This window comes from Heloderma suspectum, chromosome 6 (assembly GCF_057233095.1).
Source record: "Heloderma suspectum isolate Gila_16-S chromosome 6, 16-S_ref, whole genome shotgun sequence".
Lineage (NCBI taxonomy): Eukaryota > Metazoa > Chordata > Lepidosauria > Squamata > Helodermatidae > Heloderma > Heloderma suspectum.
In genome coordinates, this window is record NC_139463.1 from 55,542,938 (window position 1) to 55,556,741 (window position 13,804).

A 13,804-nucleotide genomic window follows, 5' to 3' on the forward strand; every position below is an offset into this window, starting at 1 on the left:
CAGAAACCCAATACATGCTCTAGAAGGAATACATGCTCCCATGAAGGAAGAAGCTCCCACTGCTTTCTTGGATTTCTGACTGGTTGCAAACGTGTGGTAAAATTCTCTTCGGCTCTTGGGTGGATGCTGCAAGCCACTGCTGTCCCACATGATGCCATGCCCACCGCAGTAACGTACTGCTTGATACATAGCTATCGGTCTTCACCCCAAGTCAGCCTCCAACACGCACAGCCAACCCACACCAACTCCAGCTCCACTCAAATGGACTCTTTCCCCTACCTGCTGATCAACCAGGTCACGGCGTCTAGCCAACTTCCAAAAGGCCCCACACACCCTCCTTTCTCAGGCTTCTAAACCAAGCCTCAAGACCTCTCCCTTTTGGCTCCATGCAATATTCACAGATGCGCTGGGAGGTGGCTAGTATAGAATGCGCACGGGGCTCACATTTTGCCCACGTTCGCACAGGCGAAGGGATTGTTGAGGTCTGGCTCCCCCCACCCCCCAAATTGGAGAAAAATGAGCAGAGGTAACGCAAGATGGAATGGTAGGAGCGCCCAGAATGTGACGGAGCTGCTTGGTGCCTTCTACAGAGAACCAATGGCTCTGGGATGTTCCAGAACCTTCTGTAGGGTTCTAGCAGGTTTTATCTTTTCTTTTTTTAAGGGTGAGGGAGAGGGTCAAGATCCTGGTTTCATCTAAGTCAACCGAAAAAAAAATCCAGCTGACTTTGAGATACCCAGGAATACATGTTCCCCCACTCCTCCCCCCCAAAAATATGGAAAGGAGAATGTGCATTATTGATTAAACAACCTTTTTTTTCTCTGAAAGATCATTCCACATCCGTGCCAGCAGCCGGGTCAGTTCGCTCTCCGACAGTTCGGGTCGCTCCTCCTGCAGCTGCTTGCGTTTCTCCTCCGAGAAGATAAACATAGCAGAAACGGGCCGTTTGGGTTTCTCAGAACCTCCCTGTTAAAGAGCACAAAGGGACTCGTGGTTGTGGAACTTTTGAGTTTGTATCTTTGTTTTCTGTTTTTAAGCGTTGGAAAAAAGCAAGTAAGAAGAGGAGGAAAAAATGGGGAGGCTTATTTTTAGGACTGCAAAAACTTGCCCAGTAGGTTGATCAACTAACTAACACTTTAGCTGATTAATCAGTGAGGGAAGCCATTTTTACCAGCAAGTTCAAATTTTAATTGGTGGGGCTGCAAATTAAACACAAATTTATCTTTTAAGGCTATTTTGGTTCAGGTGCATTATTGTAATGAAAAGGAAATGAAAAAGAAAAAACTAAAGATGGGTATTTATATATAACAATGGAAGTGGTAACTTATTATTAACAGTCAATTACCTCACACTTCCTACAATATCTCAGCAAGGCACTGTATTGGATTTGGGGGCATATGCAAATGTATTTTAACTGATTATTCAGTTACTAAGTTATAAGGCAAATCAAGCAAACATTCTTCAAACCTGCTGACAACCCATCTATCTCTCTATGAGAAACCTTAAATGTGGATGGATTTTTTGGTCACATTTCCAAAACAAAGCCGGCAGCCATTTTAAGTGAAGTCTTGAGGCTGGTTTAAAAGTCAGATTCATCCCACTGCTTAAATGCGAAAATGCACACATACCCACAATGCATCCTGCTTGTTGCCCTCACCCCTGGAGGGGTATGTGTCACTCACCTTGCTGGCATCTGGTGAGGACTTCTTAGAGGCCGGGCTGGTGGCACCTTTCTTGTTTACTCCCAGCATCTTCTCCTCTCCCAGAACCCTCTGTTGTTCTTCTTCAGGTAGGCTCTAAACAACAAAAAGCCGAAACAAAACTCAGAAATGGGTGATGGTTTCCTGGACACTGCGCTGTATTTTATTTTCTCTCTTGCACCTATCTAGAAAATTCTATATGTAATTTGGCAGCACCTTCAGTGGGAAGCTTCAGGTGGTGAGGAACATGGCTGCCCACTTCCTCTTGAGGAGTCTCCCAGGGGAGTATTACATCAGCAGGCCAGCATCTACACGGGCTTCTTCTCCCTTCCACCCCACCCCCACTCCGGAATAAGTAAGCTGCTTCTGAAGACCATCTGGAAACTTCAGTTCTCACAGGATGTGGTGTTGTGGTGGCAAGGGAGAGGAAAAGAGAGACATGCCGACTATTCTAAAGCAATTGTGCAGGCTGCCAATAGCTATCAGCCCTCAATGACCTGGGTCACGCACAGTTGAGGTCGCGGGTCAATTCAGTTATCATCCATAACTATGGTAATGGGAGCTTAATTATGCTTTTGGCTGACGTCTGCACTGACATACAGGCAAACAAGTAGCTCTCAGCTATGGCTTGTCTATAGATTTGGAAGCTCAAGCCATGCTTTAGATTCTGAAGTGTGGTTAGCACAAACTATGGCTGGTGAGATGTCTGAATTGAGCCTGCTTCTTCACACGTGAGCCAGTCTCTCCCCCAGCAAAGGGCTTCTGATAAGGAGGCCCAGTTCACAGCCCCCTCAGTACAAGAGGCACGTTCTGTTGTGGGATGGAGCAGGGCTGTTGGGGTTGGGGCCTCATCACTAAGGATCACTGAAAAGTCTGTTCTTGCAGTTTTGAGAGCTTTAAAAAACAAGTATTTGTAGATCACATTCTACCCAGAAGATCCTAAAAATCAGTGCAATGCAGTGGGCATGGCCAGTCTAAGTCAAGTACTTTTAAGATCAATTCATTTTAATAGGAGATAGTTAAGCACGCACATCAGCTGGCAGAACATTTTGGGTCACACTCACCTCCAGGAAACGCAAGAGCTCAATTTCATAATCTTTCTTTTTCTGTAGGGGCAAAGCAGCAAAAGGGAGTCAGTTACTAGGGTGTGCCAAGCTTTTTGCCTTCTCCTGCTCCGTCTCCACTCCTGATTTGTCTCCCAAAACCATTCAACTGCTGGCGGATTGCCAAGGGCAAGTTTCTAGACCTCCCAATAGGTGTTTGGATTCAGGATTGGAACATCTTTTCAGATGCCTGAATGAATGACTCTGAGAAGAGTCCACAACTTGCAGCCCCAAGTAAAGCACAGCCTACTAAGAGGTACCCAATCTCCCAACACCAAAGGTAACTGTAGTATCCGGAGCAACGGGACACTGGGGGAAGGGTGGGGGGAGGCACACCCCTTGGTCTGGTTAGCAACAAAAGCAAGTTGCTAACCAGGGGCTCTACTGTTGCCACCTCTCTCATCTTCCAGAAAGTTTGTGGTAGTAGGTGTGTGTGTTGGGTTGGGACGGGGGGGGGGGGAGAGAGAGAGAAGTGGCAGTGTTGCAATTTGAAACTCTTTAACTAGGATTAAAGGGCCAAGGGGAAACAGGTGGAACAGCAGAGGGAGTTTGCGCCGTGCCTGGAACAACTGGGAGCAGGGATAAGCATGCAGGGCTTTTAACACCCAGACCCTAGTATTCCTCTATTGCTGCTGCCTTGAGAGAGACTCACTGCTCAACTGCCCAAGGGGAGCCTCTAGAGAAACCTCTGGGCCAGGGGAGGAGGCCCCCCGCCACAAACTCACTGCTCCAAGGGCTCTGCCACTTGCCGCCACCTCCAGATCCCCTGGCCCAGCACCCCTTCAGGGGCCCGTTCTGTCAGGCCCGCTCTGGTGACGCTACAGAGGGTTTCTCTCCCCTGAAACGGGAGGACAAATGGATGCCCTGGTGAGAGGGTGCTGATCGGGAACGTCACCAGGGAGCTGGTGCGCATTTCCAAGCAGTGGCCTTGCTTTTTGGGGAAGGGACATACCAGCCTTTGTGAGCAGCTTGCTGTTTGTAAATATTGTCCTTATATGTGCTTTTTTAATCTGCTCTTGTCTTTTTTTCTGGTTCGCAGGCGTGCCTCAAGGACGTGTTTATGGACAACTCAGAGAAGGGCACCCTGGGGACACCCCCGAAGGTATTTGGGGCAGGAGGCAGCACAGTGATGGGAGACTGGAAAGGGTAGGTGAGGGCAAGGGACGCCAGACAAGTACTGCCTGTTGCACCACCCTTGCCTTAATGACACTTGTAGGCATCTCAGCAACACGTCAGGCCCAAGGGGGCTGCTGCTAAACGTCAGGTTGGTTACTGGTAAAACACGAACAGTACAGGATGTGATCCTGGATGAGCATGACAACCTGACATGCATTACAGAAATCGAGTTGGGCTGAGATGCTGCAGGCCTTTGGGATTTCATCTTTTCCTAGGCACCCCATCCAAGAGTCAGCCAAGTTTGAGCCTTTGTTAAGATTAGGGCTACGGGCTGCTCCTGACTTCTGCAGGAGTGGAAGACCTAGTGAGAAGGTCTGCCCTCAGAGGTTTATGGGTTGTGATCGTTTCCCAAGGTTATTTGGAAACTTTCCCACTGATATGGCTACAGGTCCTGCTAAGGCTCTGGCCTTTCTCTAGAATGGAGGTGACTGGATGCTACAACCCCCTTCTAGACACCCCTGCCCAGACTGTTCAAGCTTCTTGGTATGCTGAAGAGCTACGTTCAGTGAGACAGTGGGATTGACAGTGAGAGTGCAAGCAGCAGAAGACTTATGAGGAGTCCAACTGAACCCAGGCCAGAGCATGCATCCGACGATGTTGTATTGTAGTGGTGGTGGTGAAGAAAGTGTAGTTCTCTGCCACCATTGTACGACTCCCGTCGTCTCTGCCAAGGAGTGCTGTGAGATGCCTAAAATGGCTGCTGGATCTTCAGGCAGTAATGAATGGGTGCCACAAGCCCTGAAGTCTGGCTATCAGCATTGCCACTGTCGGTACGACGTTGATTCAGGGAGGGGGGGGGGTCTCCAGGCCTGGAGGACCCCCTGGTAAAGCCGGACAAAGCGCAGGGAGGCCTCCCCAACATTTCGCTGCCCAAAGCCCTACAAAATTTCCCATACTTCTCTTGCCCTTTTCCTTGCACCAACACCCTCCGATCCACTATATTCCTTGGCCTTTTCCTCGCTCCAAACCTAGAGGGGGATTTTAATTTTAATTCTTTTTTTTTGCAGCTGGGTAGACCTTTTTTGTCTGTCACCAATGCAGCTTTGGCTGCAGAAATCTTTAACAAGGCATAGCTATCAATTAATTCAAAGGCAACCAAGTGAGGCTGAAGGCAAATTAATTCCCACCCTAACTACCTAAAATCTAGAGAACTGAGTATGGAGGAAATGTGGGGAGCCACAGAGCTCTAGAAAAAACCCTGTTGCCATGGAGCAGGCAGGACTGCAACTGAGCGAGGCCACCTCCCACAGGAAGGGCCCAAACTGCAATGACAGACAGGCACCCGCTTGTGGGCCAAGGCGGAGGAATGGCTCATCTCAGGAGAGCCGGAGCGGAGGTATGTTATTCTCGGACTTTCAATTGTTTGCCTTTTCCCCACTTGTGCTATCAGAATTCATGTCAATGTCCCTTTTCTGCCCCTAACGCAGACATCACTCTGGTCTGGTTTGAGGTAGGTTGTCGGATCCTTCTCCGTCCTGCCCCTCCGAAGTCCTAGAAACCATAACCATTTATTTGTTTTGTAAGTAGCGGTCAAAATAGAGCATAGCAATTTCAGCAGGGCTATCAGACCAAAGAGTTGCTGATTAATTTAAGAACGGCACGTGGACTTATTTTCTTGACCCTTTTGTGATTGTGTGCAGCAGCACATGGGGCTACTGGAGCTAATTTTCAAACTGGAGGAGACCACCAGATCAGTGGACGGCACCATCAAACTGCATTCCTTATGAGCAGCAGGTTGAACCCTGCTTTTTTGTGTCTCTAGAATTGGGAAATATACCCGCTCTATGCCCCTGACAGCATTTTTAGCCCTCACTCTCTCTCACACACACACAAAGGCTGCGCTCACCTGATCACACTTCTTGTGGTAGGCATCCTTTTCCTTCTGGGAAAGAAGCTTCCACTGCTGACTGCAGAGTACCATCCGTTCTGTGCTTGGGACATCTTTCATGTTTGCCATCAGCTCAGCACAGTAAAGCGAGTAACTATTCCTAAAATAATAATTTTCTTTATATGGCACCACCCCATTCAGTTAGTACCTGGGATGCTATATGCAACCAAAGCAGGCAGAGCTGGTGCTTGAAGCACTTCTCACTCTCTGGTCCCTTACCCATGATCACCAACTCCAGCCACAAATACTCATTTGGCTGGGGATTCACAGTAACAAGCAAGAGTAGGGCTTAAGTGTGTAATAGGTACGTGCATCACATTCCCAACCTGTTTAGATGCTCCCTAGTTTTGAGCTTTGAAGCCTGTACTGACTTGAGCCAAAAATGCAGAAGGAAGGCAATTGATCCAATGAAGAGCACCCCCTTAAGTTTAACTCCGGCACACCAAGTCCAGACATCCGGAGCACACCGAGATTTGTCCTCCCTCTCTCCGCTGGATTATTTGCCAATCCTGACCATCCACAAAAAACAGTGTCTTACAAATAAGTCCACAGATGTCACTAGCCAGAGAAATTATTACCAGCCCTCTTAAACATGGATATCCTGCAAGAAAAGTGTGTGGGGGGGTGTTCCTAACTTGGCCAGGCAAGTGGCTATTTTCAACCCTATTTTAAGGACTTCTCTCCACCTAACTTTCGGTTGCAAGGGTGCAGTTCTTCTGAGGCATATTGCTGTCACTCAGATTTTACTGAGTTTAAATGGACGTTAAACGCAAACTCACTCCTAGGGATGAATGGAAGCTAGAGAGAAAAACAAACAAGGAGCATGGAATTAGCCTGCAGGATGGTTGTGGGGATGTGGGTTTACGCACACCAAATCCTGCCCTCAGTAAGACAGGGAGAAAGGGGTGAAGAGTTGGATGATATGAACTTGGGCTGCTCCTTCTATTCCATGAAGAGGCAGCTAAAACTAAAATGAATACGAACGTTCCAGACCTGCCAAATTTGCAGAAATGTATCCTAGTTGGTGCATCAGCAACGTCAACAATATCGACTGCTGCAGGCAAAGTAAAAGCAGGGAGTTCAGCTAAAACTTCTACAGAAGAAATGGGTCTTGCAGGGGGACTTTCAGGCATGACCAGGCACCCACAATTCTGCTTGTTGGAGGGAGCACCCCCAGAAGCCTGCAATGGACTTTCTTTGTATTTATTGCACTTTGCAGAAGGGAACTGTGACATTACGCGCGCGCGTGTGTATATATATATACACACACACACACACACACACACACTCACTCTCTCTCTCTCTCTCTCTCTAAGTATAGTAATGTATGTGTACCTGTTATGAGTCTATGGTTATGGTAAATTGGCGTATGTGAAATGATTGGCTGAGCAAGTGGGGGGGAGAATGTGTGCTACAAAAGCTCTGCACTGTGCTGTGCGAGTCATATAGGGACGAGAGAGAGAGAGATCTGTGATGAGACTAGAATGAGATAAGATCAGAGACAGGGTTTAGAATAGGGGAAGGGATATGAGTTGATGGGGATATACGATTTTAGGATTGAGAACTCTGTGTGAGAGAGAGAGAGAGAGAGAGAGAGAGAGAGAGAGATCTGTGGTAATCTGTGAAGTGTCGGAGAGTGTAATCTGGTGTATGAGAGAACATACATTAACAGTACTATTAAGAGTTGCGTATTTATGGTTCAGCAAAGTATTTACTGTAATTAATAAACTTTGTTTGTTTAACCAAATCCTAAACCTTCTGCTCTTGGCTACATAAGGGGAAAGTAATAAAGGAAGCAGTACAGGTGATAACGCACACAAGTGTGTCCTCACAGACAGGGGACTGAGTGTGGGTTGGACCTGTGCCTTAAGGTCCTGGTGGCAGTGAAACCCAGTGCGTGAGAGAATGAGCTTCCTGCTGGGGTGAGGAAGGCCTCAGAAAAGGGGACTCCTCGCTGGGACGAGGCAGGAACGTCACAGGAACCAACACCAGGAGTTCCCTGACGCAGCCGCGCAAGAGCAAGAAAAAGCTGTCCTCCTCTCAGGTTCTCTAGCAAGCACAGAGAGCCACCTCTGAGTGCGTAGGAGGGCATGGGAGGGAGGTGGGAAAGTCTGGAGAAATGAAGAAAAAGTAGGAGGAACACCTCCCGTTTCCTTGGATTGTACTCCAGTAAGGACAGGTAATAGCCAAGCGAGTACTTGCGAGGTCCTGGGTGTCATGGATGAGGGGTGGGGGACAGCGAATGGGGCTGCACAGCAGGAGGCCACTAGGGCTGGGAGCAGCTGGGGGAAACAGAAAAAGGGAGGGCAGCGCTAGATGCACGCAGGTGGACGTGCATCAGGCTGCGCGTTCCCATAATGCCCTGGCTTTGGAATGCTCCCCAGCGCCCGCTATGAAGTCGTTTCAGGGCCAACTGGAGACACTTTTTATTCTTTCCAAGCCTTTGGCCAGTTTTTATCTTGCTCCTAACGTTTTGTTCTTCTGCCGTTTTCACTTTGTAACTGAGGTTTCATGGCGTTGTTTTTGTTTTCTTATTTGATTGCATGCTGCCCCAAGAGATTTTTTTTTTTTACTGAAGAGCCAGGTAAAAATTAAATCAAAGGGAGTGAAAAGTGGTTGTAAGTGGAGAGGGGAACCACTGCTCTGTCCCATCCACAAAAGGATGTGCACCGCAAGTTACTGTTGGGGACAGATCCCTGGGAAGCTTGTGTGTGTGCATGCGCGTTTCCCCAAAGCAAAATGCTCTCCTGAGCTGCTCTCACCGCAGACCTGCAGATGAGGAGGAGTGTGGGTACTTGTCAACCTCCTTCCGATGCCTTGGGCAACTAATTTGGGCAGGATGAAAGAAAGGTCCTATCAAGGGGTGGGGCAAGGTGCATCACCCCCACCCCACATCCATCTCAAACCTTCAGCACGTGCCAATAAGCAGGACCCATTTCGTCTCATGAGGCAATCATGGACACAAGGAGAAACTGCCATCCTACCCCAGTAAGACTTGTTTTTAATGTGTGTGTGTGAGTGTGTGTGTGTGTGTGTGTGTGAGAGAGAGAGAGAGAGAGAGAGAGAGAAGGACAGACAGACAGAGACACAGAGACAGACTGACAACCACCCAGGGCTACTGGGTGGTATAGAAATGTAATGAATAAATTAAAATAAATTAAAATAATTTGTACCGGCAAAGGCACTCAGGGCAGCAAATATAGCGCATCCTCCCTTTTTATCCTCACAACAACCCTGTGAGGTAGGTTGGACTGGTAGTGTCTGGCCACAAAGTCACGCAGCGAGCATCATGCCTGAACAGGGTGTTGAACCCAGGTCTCTCCTGATCTAAGTTCAACAGCCCAGCGATCTTGCCACAGCAAGCAGACACTGGACAGATGGCAGCAGCAGACGCCACCCTTCCAGCTGGACATATTTACAGAGGCAGGCACTTCGAACCAATATGAGCTGCCCCAAAGGAAAATAAACATCCCCTCCCCCATATCATCACAAGGGCCCCAGCAACTTACGGAGGGGGCTTGGTGGGTCGCCCATCAAACTTGTCTTTCAACTGCCTCTCTGCTTTAGTCAGGGTGGAACGGGGGGGAGCCCCTTCCTCAATGTTCATCTCCGGGTGCTTCTGCATATAATCCCGCATCATTTCCTGCAGACAGCAAACACACGGGGTGGTTAACATGGCAGCCAGAGAGGAGCTGTGGGGAGACACCCTCCCTAGGCTCTCGGGTTGTGGGGCAGGCAGGGGAGAACACGCTTGCATGGCCCTGATCGTTTTTAACACTTGGCAGAAGACGCAGTGAAGGAGTTGCTTTGCAACTCCTGTCAGGCTCAAGAGGAGGGAGCGGCACCCGCAAGTCGGCTCTCGGAGCGCGGCTGGGTTTCAACAGCCGCGACAAGGCCGGGCTGAGCACAGGGGGGAGAAGATGGAGGGGAACTGTTGAGTGTTCCCTACCTCATACTCCTTCCGCTGCTCCAGAGCCTTATGAATCCATTTCAGCCTTTTTTTGTCCGAGAGCTGAGACCATTGCTTGCCCAACGCATCCTTCACCTCCTTCGTGGTGGCCTGAAAAACCCAGGTGGGGAGGGGGAAATAAAAAATTAGGTAAAAAGGAAAAATATGGGGAAGGGGGGGAACACTGCCCACCCTGGTGGTACGGCAGTGAGCTGAGCTAAACTTTGGGGACGGTTACTTCCAAAAAAAAAAAAAGTTTCTCTCTAGTTCCTTTAGGGGGAACAATGTACCTCAATACAAAGGAAACCTATATGCCCATGCAAGCGACACCCTTGGCCTACACGTTCACTGATTTGCTGTGTTAAGTGGAGAATCACCTTGCACTGAACCTGGCATCCTGAGTAAATCAGCTTTTGCTTATTTTTAAATAGAAAGAACATTCCTGACCCTCATGGTCACGCTTGTAAGGGTCTCATATCTTTGCCCTCATTTTATTCACCTCTTTCTGACCAAAAAGACCAGCCTATCTGGATAATCCAAGTTATGGAAGCAGGGAATACCAAACTAAAACAAGGTGCGTGCAAGCATCACATATGAATACTGAGAGCCATCAGCCTTCCTCGGATTCAGACGAGCTGCCCACCTCGCTTAGCTCTCGGCCGTCCACAGAGATGCCTCCAGCAAAGCTCATATGCAACACAAGATGCAGTTCGGTGCCTTCTGTTACTTGTCCCAACTCATTGTACATTGGTGTTTTGTCTTTGGTCCCACTCCACGGCCATGGGCTAAGAGCATTCTCTACAAATCTCCTCAATTCTATATAAAGCCATTTATATGTACGTGTCCATTAGCAACATCTTGTGGCAGTGAGTTCCATGGGTTAAATCTTCCCTGCATGAAAACGTACTTCCCCATTCTCTGCCCTGTACCGTCTCTTCATCATTTCCACTGGGTGACCCTAAACTTTACTGGCTTGAGAGAAAAAGTAAATCACTTCCTTCGATTCACACTCTCAGGTTCCTGAACTTCTCATCATTTCCCCTCAGTTCTCTTTAAGACAATAAAGCCCCAGTTTCTTAAGCCCTTTCATTAGGAACGTGTTCCTCTACTCTCCTGCTAAGTTTAATTCTTGTCATCCCTTCTATAGCTCTCCCAGCAAAGATTTTTCTGGGTTGTACCACCTTCAGACTTCAGATGGGGGATTGGATACATGTGAATGCTTCCTCCATGATAAATAACCCCTGCACATAGGAAAATGACATGGCAAAGAGTAAGTTAGGCGAACATGTCCTTATGACATGCTAATTGTGCAGGTAGCAAAAGGGTTTTTTTGGATGGGGAAAAACATTCAAATGTGTGATCCTCCCACCAACAGCCCAAACAGTAGACACCATGACACGTCTTTACCATTTGGTTCTGCTCAAACTGTAAACTGCCCCTTAGATGGCAGGGAAACCAAAAATGGAAATAAGTTCTATTTAAATTAAAATAATTTAAAACAACTTATTCCAAAGAGAAGGCGCAGCCCTCCTGGTATTCCTTCCCTGATCTTGTTTTCAGAACACAATCCCTACCTCTACCCACAAGGTTTCCACCACTGTTGCTTCTTTTGCTGTGCTCCCGTATCCCCTTCACTCACTCTGGCCTCTAACGTAGAAACCCAGGTGGATCTACTTACATCAGGGCGCACTTTCAGGTAGATCTTCTTCTCGTGGGTGTACCAGAGCTGTTGGGGGGTCTTGGGTTTCTCTGGGATGTCAGATTTCTTGGCATTCTGAATGAGGTCAGGGTGGTCTTCCCTTTATACAACAGGGGCAACAGAAGGGGGGGGGACATAAGGCATCAGCGATACTGGAGGTGTACGAATGGAAAGAAACACACTCTCACATTGACCCCTCTAAATTCCCACACACCACCTCCCCCTCTTGAACTCAAACAACTGAAGCGGACTCCATCTATTATAGTTCTGCCTCCTTTCCACCCAAGTCCTAGGCTGAAGTTTTTTCGTTTTCCCCTGCTTTCTTTCTCAAGTACACACATTAAAGAACCAACGAACATTTGATGCTAGAAATAACTGCCAACATGCAACCTGTGAGGTCGTCTGCAACTCCCTCTCTCGCGCTACCTCCTTCTGGTATCAAAAAGTTGCTGGATGGTAAATCGAGAGCAAGCGTGGTGTAGTGGTTAGAGTGCTGGACTGGAGCTGCGGAGACCCAGGCTCAAGTCCTCACTCAGCCATGAAGCTTACCGAGTAACTTTGGCCAGCCACTGACTCTCATCCTAATCTACCTCACAGGGTTGTTATGAGAATAAAATAGAGAGGAGGATCATATACGCTGCCTTGGGCTCCTTGGAGGAAAAGATGGGATATAAATGTAAAAAAGAATTAAAATATATACATGTTAGAAAAGAGAGAAGGGTTTGTGCACACATGTGCTCTGGAGGCTGCACGTGTGTGCTCTCTCACTTTAAAAAAGGTCAGGAGCCCTTGACACGGCAGAGGCAGGAGAAGAGAGGTGGGAAAGAGAGGGGAGAATGGCAAGTGGGAACACCCCGGCCTGCCACCTTCTGAAACGGACCAGATGGGAAGAGCTAGAGATGTACAATTCTTTGGGCTGAACAGTTCATCAAAAATCTAACAGCAAGCACTGAACGACCACTCACATGCCCTGCTTTCTGTGCATCCCGGAAGCATCTGGCTCTCACTTCTGGAAACAGGATGCTGGTCAAGAACAGACTTTCCCAACCTTAGGCCCCAGATGCTGTCAGCCTACAATTCGCGCCATCCCAGACTTCTGGGCAATCTGGCTGGGGTGATGGGAATTGCAGCGTAACATATGGGACCCAAGGCTGGGAAAGGCTGGTCTGGATGGATCCCCGGCCTGGTCCAGGCTCTCCTGACATGAGGGTGGTCTTTCAAACATCCACAGGCAAATTATTTACTTGACTGAATAGATATTTATTGCCATTCCATGACCCATTCCAGGTGTGAAGAGAGAAATCTGTGGTAGGACATGCAACTTTTTAGCCAAGGCGCCTGCTGGCTGCACTCAGGCTTCCTCACTCTTTCTTATTTATTTATTTATTTATTCATTCATTTCATTTCATTTCATTTCATTTCTATACCACCCAATAGCCGAAGCTCTCTGGGCGGTTCACAAAAATTAAAACCAAACAAAACACAATAAAACAATTTAAAATATATAGAACATTAAAACCACAATATAACAATACAACCACAATAAAACCTAGCAGCAGTGCAGGAGTTTAAAATACAGATTTAAAACAACAAAGACAAAAATTTAGAAAGCTAAAATGCTAAAATGCCTGGGAAAATAAAAAGGTCTTCACCTGGCGCCGAAAGGAATACAATGTAGGCGCCAGGCGAACCTCACTAGGGAGCTCATTCCAGAGCCGGGGTGCCACAACAGAAAAAGCCCTCCTCCTAGTAGCCACCCGCCTCACTTCCTTTGGCAGGGGCTCACGGAGAAGGGCCACTGATGATGATCTTAAGGTCTGGGCAGGCACATATGGGAGGAGGCGATCCTTCAGGTAACCTGGCCCCAAGCCGTTAAGGGCTTTGAATGTTAACACCAGCACTTTGAATCGGGCCCGGAAATGGACTGGCAGCCAGTGCAGCTGGAAAAGTACTGGCGTAATATGAGCTCGCAGGCCAGTCCCTGTTAACAATCTTGCTGCCCTATTTTGGACCAGCTGAAGTTTCCGGACCGTTTTCAAAGGCAGCCCCACGTATAACGCATTGCAGTAATCCAGACGAGAAGTTATCAGAGCATGGATAACCGTAGCTAGGCTATCTCTGTCCAGATACGGGTGTAGTTGGTATACCAGCCTAAGCTGATAAAAAGTGCTCCGTGCCACTGAGTTCACCTGTGCCTCAAGTGACAGTTCTGGATCCAAGAGCACCCCCAAACTACGAACCTGATCCTTTAGGGGGAGTGCAACCCCCTCCAGAACAGGTTGAATATCA

At 48.0% G+C, this 13,804-nt stretch overlaps 1 protein-coding gene across 16 annotated transcripts in view; it reads right to left on the reverse strand.

Moving 5' to 3' along the window:
• UBTF (upstream binding transcription factor) overlaps nt 1-13,804 on the reverse strand; it is a 63,907-nt gene that overhangs the window by 32,760 nt on the left and 17,343 nt on the right. For 5 of the 16 annotated variants that reach the window (XM_084804416.1, XM_084804413.1, XM_084804417.1 and 2 more), the window contains exons 7-13: nt 11,495-11,615; nt 9,817-9,927; nt 9,377-9,510; nt 5,826-5,967; nt 2,765-2,806; nt 1,683-1,796; nt 811-966 (exon numbers count right to left, since the gene is read on the reverse strand). In XM_084804416.1, coding sequence (XP_084660542.1) covers nt 811-966; nt 1,683-1,796; nt 2,765-2,806; nt 5,826-5,967; nt 9,377-9,510; nt 9,817-9,927; nt 11,495-11,615 — 820 coding nt within the window. The remainder of the gene's footprint in view (nt 1-810; nt 967-1,682; nt 1,797-2,764; nt 2,807-5,825; nt 5,968-9,376; nt 9,511-9,816; nt 9,928-11,494; nt 11,616-13,804) is intronic. The other 11 variants (XM_084804422.1, XM_084804418.1, XM_084804423.1 and 8 more) reach the window with 3 other exon arrangements.